Source organism: Tenrec ecaudatus, chromosome 12, assembly GCF_050624435.1.
Source record: "Tenrec ecaudatus isolate mTenEca1 chromosome 12, mTenEca1.hap1, whole genome shotgun sequence".
NCBI classification, from domain to species: Eukaryota; Metazoa; Chordata; class Mammalia; order Afrosoricida; family Tenrecidae; genus Tenrec; species Tenrec ecaudatus.
In genome coordinates, this window is record NC_134541.1 from 119,845,590 (window position 1) to 119,864,097 (window position 18,508).

Sequence of the window (18,508 nt, forward strand, 5' to 3'; positions counted from 1 at the left end):
CTGTCTGTGATTTCCTGTCACTATCGTGATTGGTGGGTTGCTGGAAGCAAGGCCACTAGTATTTCAAATGCTAATAAGGTGATCCAAGGTGGCTTCCAGACTAAGAAAGACTGGGAAGAAAGGCCTGGTTATCTACTTCTGAGATTGTTAGTCAGTGCAAACTCTACGGGTCACAACAGAAACATTGTCCGATGTCACCTTAGACTATAAGCTCCCTAGGCTGGAGACACCGAAACCGCACAGCGGTTGCCAAAATGGATGTGAGCAAACCACCGATTCTGAAGATGGCACTGGACAGAACAGGGGTTCACTGTGTTGTGTGTGGGACCACCACGTGTAGTGGCAAACCCGGCATCAACTAACAGCAGCAGGAGGAAAAGTCACGATTGTGGAAGAGTTTTCCGTTGCTGCTAATCTGCAGTCTCTCACTCGCTGGTCTCCTGGGTTGTGCCGGCGACTGTGTGAGGCTGTGGAGTCCCAGGCAAGTCATTTCAGCCACCTGTCCCTCAGTTCTTCATCTGTAAGCAGCACACACTTCGCAGGGATGTTATGAGGATGGCTGCCCTGACATCCCTGCAAGTAGCTCCAGGTAACTCAGTGAAAATTAATGACCTTTTCAGGAGGACAGGACACTTACTTCCTTTTGTGTCTCTGCTGCAATAAGATTGTCATTTCCACGTGTCCTCTACCCACAGCTGCATCCCTGGTGGTTAGGAAGCACCTGGACTTTGGTCAGTCTTGGGTGAGTGAATGAATGAAGTCCTGTTTTAGATGAATCTAAAAGCTGAGGTGTTAATGGAGTGAAGTGGGGGAGTTGGGCGAGAGAGAGAGAGAGAGAGAGAGAGAGAGAGAGAGAGAGAGAGAGAGAGAGAGAGAATGAGTTGGTGCTAGGGTCCTGCTTTGGGCCCAGGTCAATCGAAACTCTGTAGCAACCAGCCAGAGACCTTGAAGAAGTGACTCTCATCTCTGGGCCTGTGTTATCATCTCTAAAATGGGAATCAATAGCACCTTCCCCATGGACCTGGCAGGAGAATTGGAGAGCTGGGGTCTGAGCCAGCCAGCCTCGCACTGGGTGTATGGGCAGCTCTCAAGAAATAGGTTCTCATTTCCCTTTCCGTTTTTGTGCCAGTTGACATCTCCTATTGCTAGAATAAGATGGTGAGGCTGGGGTGGTCCTTCGTAATATTTGGTCAGAAATGCTAGAGCCTTCTCCCCGAGATCATACATGGAGGACGGTGCAAAGCCAGGAGAAGCAATTTATGACTCATTGCCATTTTGCCCCCAATCAAAGTCAACCCCTTTAGATCAAAGGCCCATTCCTGAGGGCACTCTTTCCTTCTGTACCATATGAACTAGATCGAAGTGGCCATTAGGGACGATCCACTCGATTTGGACCCATCGTGACCCTGTGTTCAATGGAAGGAAACATTGCACGGTCCTGTCCCATTCTCATAAGTGTTGTCACAGTTGAGTCAGCTTTGCAGCCACGTGTCAGTCCATCTTATCAAGGGTCTTCCTCTTTTTCTCCAACTTTCTATTTTACCTTCAGATTATGAGACTGAAGGAGCCCCGTTGGTGTGGTGGTTACGTGTTGGACTGCGATCCACAAGGTCCGAAGTTCAAAGCCACCAGGGTGGGGAAAAGATGAGGCTTTCTACTCCTGTAAAGAGTTATAGTCTTGGAATTTCACTAGAGCAGTTCTACCCTCTGACAGCATCTCAAGGGGAGTGAGTTTCTATGAGTCCACATGGACTCGATCACTGTGAGTTTCTATTTTACCAAGCATGATGACTTTTTCCAGGGCCTGGTCTCTCCTGGTAACATGTCCAAAGTGTGTGAGATGAAGTCTCCCCATTGCTTCTAAGTAGTGACTGAAGACGAATGGATGCATTTGAATGGTGATGCTGGCAAAGAATATTGGAAGTACCATGATCTTCCACAAGAACAAACAATCTGTGTGAGAAAAAGTGCAGCCGGCAAGCTCCTTAAAGGGATGATCTCTGCTAGGTAGATCAAGGAAATTCAGATGCCAGCTAACATCTCCCTTGGCTCCTCTAAAGTCAACATATTAAGAAAGCCAAAAGGGAACGCCAGAGCCTTGAGCAAAGAGAACACGTGGTCCCGTACCTGTAGCCGAACTTCTCAGGGCAAGATGGTGGGACCTGGGCCTGCAGCCAGCAGCCTCCTGGCAGAGGAGAAAAATAATGGAAGAGAAAAAGCAAGGTGACAAGAGTGTTTAACTCTCATGGAAGGGTTAAATAAACCCGGCCCGAGACAGGCCGGTCCACATCTTGTAATCAACCAACCAGCGGCTTTTCTTCTGCATTAAGCAGGAGGAAGCCCTGAACTCCTCCTATGGGCTGTCTCCCCACTAAGCTCCCCTCCCGCACCCTTGGTGTAATGGAACGGTTATTTTCTTCTTGGGGACTGTTCAAGGGGGCACGGGGGTGGGGTGGGGTGGGGGGAATGCTTTATGACCCAGAGCGTGAGCTCCATTTTCAGGAACCCAAGATATTTGATGTGTCTCCTTGTCCAGGGACAGAGATAGGATTGGTTAAATGGCCAATTGGGAAGCCTGCGTTCCTTCCCACTTTGTGAATTCCAAGCCCCGCTGTTTGTTACTAAGGCATCACCCAGCACCCTTGAGCAGGACAGGCAGGCGGGTTGACACCACCACAAACTCCTGCTGGCTAGCACAGACCCCACCATTTCAAGCTGGGCCCACCAAGCCCTCCAAAGGTCCATTAGTTATGTGCCTGGCTGCGGAAACCATGTGGGATGCTGTCACAGAACCCTCGTTCCTGATGAAGACGCAGGCTCACGCAGGTCCTCTGAGCGGGGCTCCTTTTCATCCAGTACATTCGCCGCTGTGGATGGAGAGAACATTCTTCCACACCCAAACATTCCCAGGTGCTTCACTTTGTAGTCAGCCCGTTCCCCACCCGCAGGCCCTGGTCCACCCATCTGACTTCTGCCCCTGGCGTTTTGCCTTTCCCAGGATGCCATGCAACTAGAATCATACGATGTATCTGTTGTCATCTTCGGACTTGACTCCTTTTTCTTCGCACCATCACTTTGAGATTCTTGACTATTGTGCGTTTATTTGTAGTGCGTTTTATTTTTGGGGGAGGAGTGTTCCATTGTGTGGGTCTCCCATTACTGGATGAGCCGCTAGTTCACTGAAGGGCATTGTTACTGGTTTCTGTTTTTAGCTCTAAACGTTTATGTGCTCATTTTTGTTTGGCCAGCTGCCTGGCCACACTGGCTGGAAGAGCTCCATCTCTGTACCCCTTCCAGAAAAGGGGTGACCCAGTGGAATGTGCACATGATAGAGTAATATCACTGATATCACATGCAAGTGAATTTCACCGAAGATCATTCAGCAGCGAACCCAAGAGTGCATGGAGCTGCCAGAAATTCAGGATGGATTCAGAAGAGGACGTGGAACAAGGGAAATCATTGCTGATGTCAGATGGATCTTGGCTGTGACTAGAAAAATGGAATAGAGCATGACTTAAACTCAAGAAAGGTGTGTGTCAGGGTTAGATCTTCTTACCCTACTTATTCGGTCTGTCTGCCGAGTGAATAATCAGAGATTCTGGACTGTATGTAATAGAGCACAGCACCAGGAACACGTATTGATGACCTTCGATATGCAGAGGCCACAACCTTGCTTGCTGAAAATGAAGAGGGCTGCAAACATATGCTGGTGGAGATCAATGGTTGCAGCCTTCTCTATGGATTACAACCCAATACCCAGAAAGCCAAAATCCTCACAACTGGACCAACACATAACATCATGACAAGTGGAGAAAAGATTGACATTGTCAGGGATTTTGTCTTGCTTGGATCCACAACCAATTCTCATGGAAGCAGCAGTCAAGAGATCGAATAATGTGCCGCACTGGGTACATCTGCTGCACAAGATCTCTTTAAAGCATTGAAAGCCAAGGATGTTACTTTGAGGACTAACTTGTGCCTGGCCCAAGTCGTGACATTTTTCAATGACTTCATATATATGGAAAAGTTAGACACTGAATAAGGAAGTGTGTTAGTTAAAAGTTTATTGTGCCAACCTGGTCAATAAACACATGTGGGGTTAATTGAAGGGCGGAGAGATAAATGGCTCAGTGAGCCTTGTCTTTCTAGTTCTTGGGTCTCTTGCTTTGTGATGGTTGGACCAGTGTGCAGCTGCCTTAGCCAGTTCCCCATTTCAACAGGCAAGGCTCACTTCCTGCAAGACATTCCTGAGGAGAAGCCACATGGACCTACCCTGATGTAGCCCTGGGTGCTGGAGCAGCTATGTGGAGATCCCTGCCAGCCCTGAGATGTTTACACATTGACTGATTTGGCTTTCCTCCAGCAGTTGGTGTCATTGTGTGTGTTTTGTGAGATGGAGGAGGACTTTGTGGATTGGTGTCAGACATATGGGTTAATGTTGGACTTGGGCAGCACTGGGTTGGGATGTTTTCTTGATGTACACTTATGCTTTATATAAAACTCTCTCTTATACATATGAGTTTCTGTGGCTTTGTTTCTCTAAAGTGCCTCGGCTAACACAGGAAGTCTGAGGAAGAATTGATGCATTTGAAGAATACTGAGAGCACCACAGACTGCTAAAGGAGCAAACAGATCTGTTTCTGGAAGAAGTACAGCCGGGGTGCTTCTTAGAAGCAAAGACAGCGAGACTTCATCTCATGTATCATGTTAACAGGATAGACCCGTCCTTGGACAAAGGACATCATGCTTGGTGGCGGGGGAGAAACAAAGAGAGATTGTCAACAAGATAGATGGCCACAGTGGCTGCAGCAATGGCTCAGACGAAAGAACATCTGTGAAGATGGCCAGGACTAGGCGGTCCTCGGCTCTGTGGTACATAGGGTTGCTATGAGTCGGAGCTAAGGCCACCTCACAACAAACGACAACAACAGCAACAACTACAGCAGTTTTGTTTTACTTGGGTAAACACTGGGAATGGGACTTATGGGTCTATGTTCAGTGTATGTTTGACTTTATAAGAAACCGCCAAACTGTTTCCAAAGTAGTGGTACCATTTTGCATCCCCCCACCCAGCCATGATGGAAACATTGTAGTTGTGCCGTATCCTCGCCAGCACTTGGTATTGTCAGTCTTAATTATTTTTAGCAATTCTAATAAGTATAAAGATTCCTTTTGCATTTAAAAAATTCAATTTGTTAGAATAATCAGTACTCCACAGTACATGAAGTCAGGTCTACTTAGCCTATTTTTACTTTATTTGTTGGGTCCCTACTATGATCACATCACTTTTGCTACCATCATTTAAGTGTCGTGAAGGTACTTGTAGATAGCACAGTGCCTGGCGCCTAATATGTATGCTCAATACATCCACACGAGCAAATTCATCAACCAGGGAAGATGTGATAGAAATCAAGGGCTCTGGCATCCAGTGAGCCTTGGGTTGGGATGTAAGGCCCATGTTGTTAGCTTCTACAACATACTACTTAGCCAAGAAGGCAACTTGGGGGCTGATTGGGGGAAAAATGGAATTTTGTTGTTCCACAGTAGAGGTCAAGCTCTCTAGCAGAGCAAAGAGCCTGTGCAGAGGCAGAAGGTCCTGAAAGGCCGGGCCATGTTTGGGCGGGTGAGCAGTGAGTTCCGTGTGGTGGGAACCTGGTGCGTGGGGTGGGCAGAGTTGGTGCTAACGTCGTGAAGGTGTTGACAATCATGCAAACGCTTGTGCTGCTGGGTAGGTGCCGTTGTGAACGCTGGTGGCATACTAGGTTATGTGTCAGGCTGCTACCTGCAAGGTCAGCAGTTTGAAACCACCCTCTGATCCGCAGCAGCAGAACGTTGAGGCTTTCTATGCCTGTAAAAGATTTACAGTCTCAGAACCCCACAGAGGCAGCTGGCTCACTGAGTTGGAACACAACTCAATGGCAGTTTGATGGGCCGGCTGATCTGTATTGATGTTGCCAGTTGCTGGGACAGTTGGCACTGCCTCATGGTGACGCCACATGCAACCGGACAAACCATTGCCCGGCCTTCACCCTCGCCCTGATCACCATTGTTGTTGTTGGGGCCTTCAAGTTGGTCCCAACTCACAGCGACCTTGTGCACCTTGGAACGAAACCCTACCCAGTCCTGGATCATCCTCACAAGGGGTCTTATGCTTGAGCCCAGTGTTGCAGCCACTGTGTCCATCCACCCGGCCGGGGGCCTTCCTCTTTATTGTTGCCCCGCCTCTTTCTCAAGCAGGATGTCCTCTCTAGAGACTGGTCTCTCCTGCTCAAGTCCATCCTTGCAGGCAGCCTCGCGGGCTCGGTTTCCGGCACGGTATTAGGCGGTGTTCTGTTGCGACCCACAGGGTTTTCACTGGCTACTGGTCTGAAGGAGCTAGCTGTGGTTTCTTCCCAGTGTGCCTTAGTTGAGAAGTTCCACCCTGGGGGCCTCAGCTGGTACTGAGATGCTTGGGGCGACAGATGGGTAAGGGTCTACATTTTTCACAGATTAATTCATTTATTGCCTCTATTTTAAAGACAGGGTACGTGAAGCACAGGGAGATTGGATCAGTTGCACAAAGTCATATAACTAAGCAATCAAGTTATAGAGCAGAGCTAGGATTTGAACGCAGGCAGCTTACACTCCGAACTCTTTGCCTTTGGCCACCGCCATTACGTTACCGGATTATGAGAAGGGATCCGTATTCGTTGGTGAACAATCTAAGCTGCTGTAACAGAGTCCCCAGATTATACTGCCTTAAATTAGACACATTTCCTTTCTCAGCAATGTCAGTCCAAAGAGGCAAAGTCCAAAGGCTATAGGATATCTTCATCCTGCTAAACACACGAACCTTGAGCCTAAGGCAATTGCTCCAGTTCTTGGTGTCTTCCACCTACTGGGAAGGTGGGAAAGCATCAGGGAGCTCCTTGGCCAGAATGCAGTCACCTGGGCATAACAAGCTTCAAGGGAGACTAGGAAATGCAGTCTCGAATTGGACGGTCATACTCCCTGTGAAAACTCAGGGTTCTCTTACTAAAGAGTGGATATTGGTGGACATCTTACAGTCTTTGCCACAGCTCATAATCAATGGATGTTAACTTCGATTCTGTAGGTGGTGAGCTACAGGTAAGTGCCTCTCAGGAGGGACATGCATGTCAGGTTCAGATTTGGGTTTTGGATCACTCTGGAAGCTTGCTGGGTGGATCGAGGTGAGCAAGGGGGCCTGTTTAATAGATTCCCCTATTTCTTTGTTCTGCTGTTTCTAGAGTCCTGGCAGGAGCCAGTAGCTTGGTGTCTCAGGTGCTTCCAGATGGAAGCAAGGAAGGAAGGATGTTGCCCACCAACATCCATTCTTCCCTTAAATAAGCAACCCTTGGGTTTTCACAGAGAACACAGAGGTCCAACTAGAGACCACAATTCCAAGATTCCCTTGCAGCTCGGTGTGGTCAGGTGATTTCAGATGATTGTGTTAGAATGGCAACCATCCATTTCCTTGGCCATTCATTCATTCATTCATTCATTCAATGACTGTTTATCAAGCGCCGAGTCTGGATGTCTGGATTGGATGCTAGGGATGGTATGATGAATGATGGGGCCAACCGGTGTGTTTTCTAGTAACACTTATTGCAGCATGGTCTCTGACATGCCACACCTACACTGCTCTGCTCTGTCTGCTTCTCTTTGCTGCAGGACCCCCGGAGCAAACACAAGTTTAAGATCCACACCTACTCCAGCCCCACGTTTTGCGACCACTGTGGGTCCCTGCTGTATGGACTCATCCACCAGGGGATGAAATGTGACAGTAAGTACCCTTGATCTCGGCTGCGCCTTCGTGGTGTGGGTCCAAGTCCGAACAAACCCCCCACATCCTGGGTGGGCTGTGCACTAGTTATGTATTGCTTGGAAGCAATCCTTGCCTACCCTCAGGTGTCCGAGGGTCTTAAAACTATCACGATTCTGTAAGGCAGTGGTTCTCAACCTGTGGGGTCGTGACCCCTGTAGGGGGTGGAACGACACTTTCACAGGAGTTGCCTAAGATCATTGGAAAACACATAAATATTTCACAATGTATCATTACATATTGTTTTGTGACTGTAACAATGAAAATGCATCCTGCATATCAGATGTTTATATGACGATTCATAACTAGCAAAATGACAGTGATGAAGTAGCAACAAGAATAATTCTATGGTTGGGGGGAATCACCACAACATGAGGAACTGTATTAAAAGGTCGCGGCCTAAGGAAGGTTGAGAACCACTGTGGTAAGGCAGTCCTTGGGCTGGGCTTGCTTGTGAATATGTGGTGTGTTACTGGGTGGCCTGGCCAGCCTCACTCCCTCATTGGAAGGATAGCTGCCTGGCACCTGGGTGAGGAGCATGAGCGGGCCACAAGTCCTGCATCTTCAGCAAAGTCCAGGCTTATTCCGATGCACTGAACTGGGTTCCAACAACCTTGAGGGGGCACGGCCTATGACATGCCCTCCTCAAGTGTTTGCCCATGTCACATTTACCCCAGTCCCACTGGTCAAAGTCGCACGGAGAGGGGCACAGTCAACATAACCAGACAGCAGGTGCGAGTGGGACTCTCCCTTCTCTCCCCCACCACCCTTCTCTCCCCACGATGCATTTCTAGTTTCCATAACTTGCCGGAAGTGGGAATTTACCCTCTGCTGCCTCTCTGAGTTTGGGCGGCCCGAGAAGGAGCCCACTCAGTACCCTGTGTTTAGGGGAAGCCATGTCCCCAGCTCCTGGGAAACCCCTGCAGTGCAGGTCCCAGGGGGAGGCGGCGGTCTCTCAGTGGCTCTCCACGTGGAGCGAGGCTCCACCAGTGTACACTCTCCTGGGGCAGGTGCCATCGGGGAAACATCGGGGAAATCAACCAGCCCCGTGGCCCTGTGGAGAGGTGTGCAGAAGGTCTTCCACACACACGTCTAGGGGTCTGATTCTGTTTACAGACATACTTTATTGGGCCTGCCCTTTTTGCTATTGTTATAATCACTTATGGCTTAGACCTGCCCAGACCCTCCCCCAGTCCCACCCTCCATCGCCACTTGATTCCCAGCTCTTTTTGGTCCCAGTGGGAAAAGGGGTGAGGTTTTTCTACTCTCATGAAGATTCACAGTCTCAGAACTCCACAGACGGCAGTGCTGCTCCGTCCCAGGGGGTTGCGGTAACTTGGAATCAATTTGAAGGCATTTTTGTTGTGTTGTTATTTGAATTTTGGAGGCCTGCTGGCGCAGCCAGTGAAGCCTTGGGCTTCTGTTTTGAACCCATTGGCCACTCTGAGTGAGAAAGACAAAGAGGTCGTCCCTGCAGCCGTTCTGCTATGTCCTGTAGGGTGGCTGTGAGTCAGGATCGACGTGGCAGCAGCAGCAGGGTGTAGTTTACTGGGTCTCAGCTCTGCCCCTCACTGGGTATTGCCCTTGACTGCAGACTCCTGCCTAGACCAGGGCTGGGTCACGGGCCATGATTGGCTGATACAGGGGTTGAAAGTCCAGCCTCTTGACTCTGTTTGGGACAACCTGAGGGACAGCTCCTCCTGGGTTCCCCATTCCAATCAGCCTCAGTTGTACCGAGTGTGGCCCTCAGCCCAGTCCTGCGTCCTCACGCCCTTCAGGTGGAGAGCCCAAGACTCTCCTACAAACCTGCTTCCAAACGCCCGCCCCAGAGTCTGTTTCTAGGGAGCTTGATCGACTGTTATTTGCTGTGAAGATTCAAAAGTCAGGACATGCCACTCAAAAGGCTGGATTCTTGTTTACCTTGGAAAGAAAAACAAATGGAGGAAGAGAGATTTTGGCACTTTAGGCTTGCATTCCTGCATGGCTGAGCCCTGACAGGATGCTGCTCTTCAGATGGCCTAGCCTGACTCGCCCCAGGGACCCTAGAAGTGGGTGATGCCAGATCCTGAGCAGTGGCTGCAAGAGGCCCCCCAACGGCGCCTCCAGGAAGGACAGATTCAGTCTTTGGAGCTCATCAGAGTTTGAGGGTAATAGCCGGAGAAGCTCCCACGTTCTTGGGGAGACCCTGGCATAGACTGTTGGTCTTGGCCAGGCTTGTAGTTCTCAGCTGCCATGACCAACCTGGCCCAGTATGGGGTCCAGGCAGATACCGCCACCACACCCAACCCGGCCTGATCTGTGCCTCTCTCCTTCGCAGCCTGCATGATGAACGTGCACAAGCGCTGCGTGATGAATGTCCCCAGCCTCTGCGGCACCGACCACACGGAGCGCCGCGGGCGCATCTACATCCAGGCCAACATCGAGAGGGACGTTCTCATTGTTGTCGGTAGGTGGCGCCGGCGTCCTGTGGTTCCTCACCTTGCGGGACTGTGCGTTTGAAGAGGGGCTGGTGGAAGGATGTATGGGTGGGGGGCTGCCCCTCGATTACCCAGAGAGAACGGTCGCACGGACAGGGAGGGGTGGGACACTGCCTTCAGACCCCCGTCTTAGGGCACCTGGCATGGTGACGATCCTGAGTAACTGCCTCGCAAGGCTGTACCATTTCAGCACCTGGGGCTGTGGCCTCAGCTCAGAGAGGGGTCCCTGAGGCCCCCCCTCCCACCCCGCTTTCACAGGACCCTTCTCTTCTCCCTCTGCCACTTGTGCCTTTGAGGTTTGACGTTCCATTTCCTTTATTAAGAGAGAGGATGTGTGCTCGACAGGTGCGAGATAGAGGACCAGGGATGTAGCATGCAATATTTGAGATATCCCTTCTTCAACCCGATGGTGGTGTCACTGTCCTCGTTGCCTTATTTGCTACACGGGGGCCACGTCTGAAATACTGCATTCTCCAAAGAGAGGGAGGTAATACTGCAGGCTAGAAAGGGGCCTTGAGGCCAGGGGAGGGGAAGAGTGGATGGCTTGTCCACGTTTAACTGACTGCTCAGGGGCCACTTGACTTGCAATTTAGAGGGTTCAATCAAAAAGGGAACTCCCGGCTGCTGAGTCAGTCCCTAAATAGCGAAAAAGCCGTGGCAGAAACCAAACCCATGTGCTTGAGAATGAAGCTCGCCTCCGGGAAAAAATCTGCAGGGCACAGGGCACTGACTGCTATTGACTGGATCATACACTTATGGAAACAAGATGCTGTGGGTTTGGCAGGTCAGGAGGTTGATGGGGAGGAAATTGCTTTTCCCAAAATTGGTTGTTTTCTGGGGCCCGGCAGTTCTCTTGTGGTGGGAGAGTGGAGCGTCTTTTGCCCACAGCTCTAAGAAAAAGCTCAAATAGAATTTCTGTTTGAAACCAAGTTTTGTGAGGCCCAGTGGGCTTATAGGCACGGAATATCCCTTTGCATTGCTTTTCTTTCTGAGCAAGGTCAGTGCTGTTTGGGGACCTGGGTGTGTGTGTGTGTGGGGGGGAGCCTGCAATCATTGCAGGGTCCAAACACCCTCCCTTTGCCTCTATGATGAATGTCTACACTTTCTGTTACTCAAAACAAAAACAAACACCCTTGTTGTGGAGTTTACCCCAATGCTAGCAACCCTGTAGGGCAGAGTTGAATCGCCCCATAGGGGTTCCGAAGCTGTGAGTCTCTGTGGGAGCAGATAGCCACATCTTCAAACCACCCACATCTCCGCTGACGGCTGAAATCTCTCCCCACTGGGCCCCCAGGTGCCTTTACAATTTGTTGGTGTTGGAGGTGACCATGAGTTAACACATCCCTCTGCAAACTGCAATTAGTAGTTGGAACCCATCAACTTTTGAGAGAGAAGGATGAGGCTGTCTGTGCCCCTAAAAGATTCCAAGTTTGGGGAACCCCCTGGGGCTGTTCTACTTTGCCATCCAGGCTTGCTCTGAATTAGACTGTGACTCCACAGCAGTGGGTTTGGGATGGTGCTGTTGTGGAGCAAATGCGACACTTTTCTGCCTTCTAGCGGCATGATTTAGGAACTGCATCAGTTTAAAAAATGATCTTGGGCTCAAAGCTTATTATGTCATTTCCTTCCGTCCTCGTGATAATTTTCGGAGGTATCTGTTTTCATCTCATTTTATAATAAAGAGACCGATGCTCTGAGAATCCAACCACTTCCCCAGACTCATACCCAGAGTAATAATCATAAAGTAAAAAACATAGCAACCATAATGGGATGTTTACTCCTTATTTTTTTGAATTTTTCTCTTCATCGATTGAAAGTTTTTCTCTTTAATGTGTCAGTCATTGCAATGAGTAATTCATTACAGGCTGTGCCATGTCCATCTTTCCAACACCACCAATGACATCGGTAAGGCACGCCTTAGTCCTCAAAGGATCATAGTTACTTTTCAACACCAGAAAGGCCTGTGCTGCGCATTTACCCGAACGCAGTGCGTCATTTAATCTCTTGACTATTGCTTCTGTCAGCATTGATCGTGGAGCCAAGCAAGATGAAGTCCTTAGCAACTGCGATCTTTCCTCCATTTATTGTGATGGTACTTATTGGTCTAGTTATGGGCATTCTGGTTTTCTTCACGTTGAGTTGCCATCCGTACTGAAGGCTGCGATCCTGGATCGTCGTCGGCAAGCGCCTCACGTCCTCCTCACTTTAAGGAAGCCCAGGTTGCTTGTCTGCATATTGCAGGTTGTTAAAAAGCATTCCTCCAATCCTGATGCCAAAATCTTCTTCCTAGAATGTTTTTATTTGTTGGTTATTGGCTCAGCAGCTAGATTGATTAAATATGGTGCACGCCTTTTCCGATTTTAAACCATGAACAGTATTCCCTTGCTCTAGTCACACAAGTTCCTCTTGATCTATGTACGGGTTCTGCATGAACACAATGAAGTATTCGGGAAGTCCTGCTCTTCTCAAGGCCGTCCACAGATTGATTGTGCACGCAGACCCGTGGCCGGGCACAGTCAACGAAACCCAAGTCAACATCTTTCTGGTATTCTTTGTTTTTAGCCAAGATCCACTTGACATTAACAATGACCTCCCTTGTTCCACATCCTCTGCTGAACCTGGCCTGAACCTCTGGCAGCTCCCCGTCAATGTATTGTTGCAACTGTTGGTGGATGATCTTCAGCAAAATGTTCCTTGTATGTGATATCAATGATATTATTGTTCTACAATCTGAGCACTCTTTTGGTTCACCCTTCTTTGTAATGGGTACCATTGACTTGGCCAATTTCCTGGCATAGATGATGAGTGCAGTTAGTACTTCATCAGCTTGTTGAAACGCTTCAATTGGTGTCCCAGCAAGCCCTGAAGCCTTGTTTTGACTAATGCCTTCAGTGCAGATTGAACTTCTTCCTTCAGCACCAGTGGTTCTTACTCATATGCTACCTCTTGAAAAGGTTCTTTTAGTACAGTGACTCGATAGGCTTTCCATCTTCATTTGATGTATCCTGTATGATTCAATGTTCTTCCCTTAGAATCTTTCAATATTACAACTCTAGGCTTGAATACTTTCTTGAGTTCTTTCAGTTTAAGATAGGCTGAGCATATTCTACTTTTTTGGTTTTCTAACTCTAGGTCTTTGCACATTTCATTAATATACTTGACATTGTCTTCTCAACACGCCGCGTGGAATTTTCTGTTCAGCTCTTTGACTTCGTCATTTCTTTCCCGTGTGTCTTAGCTGCTCTATGATTACGAGCAAGTGTCAGAGTCTCTTCTGACATCCATTTTGATCTTTCCTTTCTTTGATCTTTTCATCTTGAAATTCGGGTGGGATAGATTCAAGATCATATTTCGTCTCTCGTGAACTTGTTTTAATTGTCTCCAGCTTCAACCTGAACTTCCAAAAGAAAATCAAACTCACTGCCACTGAGTTGATGCAGACTCATAATGACCCTGTAAGACAGGGCAGAACTGATCCTTTTCGTTTCTGAGACCGTCACTCTTCAGTGGAGTTGAAAGCCTTGTCTTTTTTCCAAGTAGCAGCTTGTGGTTGAGAACTGCTGGTCTTGCGGTTAGGAATCCAGCGCATAATCACAACACCATTTAGGAGCAATTGGTTGTCTGTTCCACAGGCAGCAGTAGGCTTGGCTGTCACAGCTGATATCGAGCTTCTCTTCCCACAGATGTAGTCAACTGCGTTTCTGTGTATCCCATCTGGAGAAGTCCGTGAGTACAGTCATTGGTCCTGCAAAATTCTGTCATGTGATCTTCAGCTTTATTGCTATCACTAAGGCCATCTTGTTCCTTCTTTGTTTCCAACATTTGCATTCCAGTTGCCAATAACTTATATCAATACATGTTTGATCCATTTCATATTGAGGACAGTAAAGTCCTTCAATTTCTCTCTCACTAGCTTTAGTGGTTGGTGCATCTATTTGAACAATATTTGTATTGACTAACTTCCCTTGTACTGGGATAGATATTATCTTATCACAGACAGCACTGTACTTCAACATAGATCTTGACATGGCCTTTTGGGGGCTGGATGTGATGCTCTTCCTCTCCAACCTGTTATTCCTTGCCCAGCGAACTGTATGACTTTCTGGGTCACCGTGACCAGGACCACTCCATGTCAGCTCACTGACTGACGCCCAGGAGGTCATCCTTGATGAGTGCCATTCCATTTTTCACCACAGCCAATTTCCTCGACTCATACTTGGTACATTCCAATTATTAATAGATGCTGGCAGCTATTTCTTCTCTTTTTGACTCATGCCCATCGGCAAATGAAGGGCTGGAAGACTTTACTCCCGAAGGCTTACCCTCACCCACGCCAGATGGTCAACTCGACTTGCAGCAGGCAGCTCTTTCTCAGTACTGTTCGAATGCCTTCCATCTGACGAGCTCATCTCTGGCACAGTGTCTGCCGCTCTTTACGAGGCTTTCATGATCTGACCGTGCTTCACTGCTGACCACAAGCTTCTCAATGGCTAATTCCTTTGAGGTGGACAGCCTATGCCTTCTTTGTGGTCTGTTCTTAGTGTAGAAGCTCTCTGGGAATCTGTCCACTCTGAAATACTTGTGACACAGCTTCCAGCATCACAACAACACACAAGCCACCACACGAAGACAAACGGACAGACACGTGGTAGAGGAGGCCCATATCCTTAGGTCTGTAGACCTATATTTTTATTTAGCTCTTTTCCAACTCAGTATCCTGCTGTTTTCTTAACAACGGACACTCCACTGAGTACATTCCATCTACATTTGCAGTCAGATCTAAATTCATATCCATATTTATATTCATGATCATTCCCGAAAAGCTGGAGTTGCTCTTCAGAAGCCAACGCGCTCTCACCACTGTATTGTGCACCACAGTGCTTTCTTAGATGGCAACATGTCCTAGAGCAGTGGTTCTCAACTTTCCCAATGCCGCGACCCTTGAATACAGTTGCTCATGTGTGGTGACCCCCCTACACCATACAATTATTTTCGTTGCTACTTCATCACTGTAATTTTGATACTGTTATGAATCAGGGGACCCCTGTGAAAGGGTCATTTGACCCCCAAAGGGGCCGCAACCCACAGGTTGAGAACCACTGTCCTAGATCGCCTTAGATACTTCCAATATGGTGGTATTTCAATCCTTCCCAAGATCTGACACCCGCATATCAGAAGAAGCAGAGCATCAAGGAGAGTCAAATCCTTGACAGCCTATTTGGAAAAGTTGAATGTCACATCAGACTCACACTACACTGGTTTCCAAAAGAGATGTAAAAAGTAGGCTCAGAGAAAACAGCCTGATATTGAAGGCTCATAGAACTGCTGCAAAGCAGGGAAAGTGTGGGCTGGCACAGTGATTTCAATAAGGCCTAGAGAGTCTGAGAAATCTTATAAGGGCCCTGCAGCTGGACAGCCCTGACCGTGCTCCTGCTAACGCCAGTATGCTACGGCAAAAGCAAAAGAAGAGCACGTAGGCTTGGACAGGTGTTGCTCTTGAACGGTGAAGTGGGAGGTGGGGTAATTTGGAGTGATTAGCTGTTTACCATGTGAGAAAGGGGGCTCGACATGCAATGTTAATTGTTTGCTCATTTGTTCACGAAGGGCCCAACCACAAGGAAGGATCCACTGATGAATGAAATCTAGTCCCTGCCTTGAAAGACTTTACAGTTTAGTGGGTGGGACAGACAGAGGAAATGAGGTACCATATATATTTGAGTATAAGCCGACCTGAATATCAGGCGAGGCACCTAATTTTACCACAAAAAATGCATTAAAATGTGCTGAACAGATGGACCTTCAGTCTATACTCAAGTACTTTCTCAGCACAAGAACACAGTTCTAATAATCCTGCACTCTGAGATGCTCACCTTCCCGACACGATCACTGAAGACAAAGCGGTGAACAAGCAAATGTGGTGAAGAAAGCTGATGGTACATGGCTATCAAAAGATATAGCGTCTGGGGCCTTAAAGGCTTGAAGATAAACAAGCAGCCATCTAGCTGAGAAATAATGAAGCCCACATGGAAAGAGCACACCAACCCGTGTGATCAGGAGGTGTCCATGGGATCAGGTAGCAGGCATCAAAGAACGAGAGCAAAAAAATCATAATATGAAGTGCAGAGTGGAGGCCCAAAGCAATTGGACATCCCCTTACAGAAGGGTTTGTGGGGAGAAGACGGGCCACTCAGGGTGCAGTATAGCACCGATGAATCATACACTATTCCTCTGGTTCTTTAATGTTTCCTCCCCCCCACTATCATGACCCTAATTTTACCTTGCAAATCTGGCTAGACCAGAGCATGTACATGGGTACAGATAATAGCTGGAAACACAGGGAATAGAGGACAGATAAACTCCTTGGGACCAATATTGAGGGTAGCCATACCAGGAGGGAAAGGGGAAACCGATTACAATAACCTACCTATAACCCACTCCCAGGGGGGATGGACAACAGACAAGGAGGTAAAGGGAGACATCAGACGGTGAAAGACATGAAAAATATTTGTATAAATTATCAAGGGTTCGTGAGGGAGGGAGGGAGGAGAAGGGAGGGGGAAAATGAGGAGCTGATACCAAGGGCTCAAATAGAACATGCTTTGAAAAGGATGATGGCAACATATGTACACCTGTGCTTGAGGCAATGGATGGATGTATGGATTGGGATTAGTTGTACGAGTCCCCAATAAAATGATTAAAAAAAACGTGTTGGAAAAACTCAGCTTATATTTGAGTATGTCCAGTAATCAAGGAGAGAAAAGTAACACTAGTTCTGCTCATTGAGTGCATACTGCACAGCAAGGACTTTCCATTGATTAACTGAGCTTCACCACAACCCTCTGTTGTTGGCATTATTATCATCTTCACCCCATTGTACATATTAGGAAATGGAGGTGCAGGGCTAACTGAGAAACTCGCCATCAATCACGCGGCGCAGAGCAGTGGCCCTGTCTTTGCAATCCCGCGGTATGGTTCCATTGTTCACAGGCTTGCCATGGTGCCGTGTTCCCGGCAGAGAATAAGGTGTGCAAAGGCACACCACAACGAAAACCAACCTCACTGCCACCGAGTCGCTTCTGACCCCCCGTGAGCAGACAGGAGGGAGCAGAATGGCTGGCCCCGCGGCTCTCCAAGCCTGTGAACCTTCGTGGGTGCAGTTAGTTGGTGGTTTCAGTCTGGGTGGATTTCTTGACTCATTTGCCTAATGAGTCAGCCTGTTGATTTGTTAGTTTGCAGATGAGGGTCCTGGGTATAGAAGTCTGAGATGTTGGACTTGGCATGGAGGGAAGGTGAAGGCTCACCAAATCGAGGGTCCTTTGCTTTGTCTCTGAATGCCTCAGTGCCATGAGGCTTCTCAAGGTATGAGGCACCCACTGGCGGCTGCCCAGTTCAACCCCCCAAAGCTGCTCCAGCAGAGGAAGCCCAGGTGGCATGTTCCTGTAAACGTTCAGTCTCAGAAACCCTACCTGCCGTTGCGATGAGGTAGAAGCAGCTTGATGGCAGGGGCTTGCTTGTGGAGGGACTTAAACCTCAGGGGTCGCTGGGTGCACAGCTGTTTTCCTTAAAGGTCAAGTGTGTGCCCAGAGCACTGTCAGGGTCTGCTGCAGGGCTGTGATGTTTTACAGCCTCTGGGGAAATGGCAATTTCTTTTAAAAGGGGTATACAATGCCTATTTGCACTCACCCATTTGATTTTTTGGAATATGTCTTATTGAAATACAAAGACTAACACGCAAGGAGATTAAATCCAGAACAAACATGCTTACTGACGTTGTGTTTGTGGTAACAACCACATAAAAGACAAACAATCTCATCGGGGACATCCCTGGATAGAGTAGCATGTAACCCCAAAAGCGGCACGTCCCCATAGTTGCAGGGCTTCTTTGTAGCTGCTTCTCAATCCAGGAACTGGCCACACAGGTGTATTCACGTTGTGGGAAGTCATCGTTCACACACACACACACACACACACACACACACACACGACACTCATTACATTCAGGTGCAACTTTGTGCTACCACAGCGGTTCTCAACCAACCTTCCCGCACCCCAACCATACAATGATTTTCGTTGCTACTTCATCACTGTCATTTTGCTACTGTTATTAATCAGGCGACCCTTGTGAAAGGGTCGCTTGACTCCCCCCAAAGAGGTTGCTACCCACAGGTTGAGAACCGCTGCTCTACCAAATCGTTATTTCACCACCATT

The 18,508-nt window shown here is 48.2% G+C and overlaps 1 protein-coding gene across 2 annotated transcripts in view; it reads left to right on the forward strand.

The window, feature by feature from the left end:
• The window catches only part of PRKCB (protein kinase C beta), a 437,527-nt gene that overhangs the window by 212,277 nt on the left and 206,742 nt on the right, over positions 1–18,508 (forward strand). For both annotated transcript variants that reach the window (XM_075564623.1, XM_075564622.1), the window contains exons 4-5: positions 7,672–7,783; positions 10,140–10,268. In XM_075564623.1, the coding sequence (XP_075420738.1) occupies positions 7,672–7,783; positions 10,140–10,268 (241 nt within the window). The remainder of the gene's footprint in view (positions 1–7,671; positions 7,784–10,139; positions 10,269–18,508) is intronic.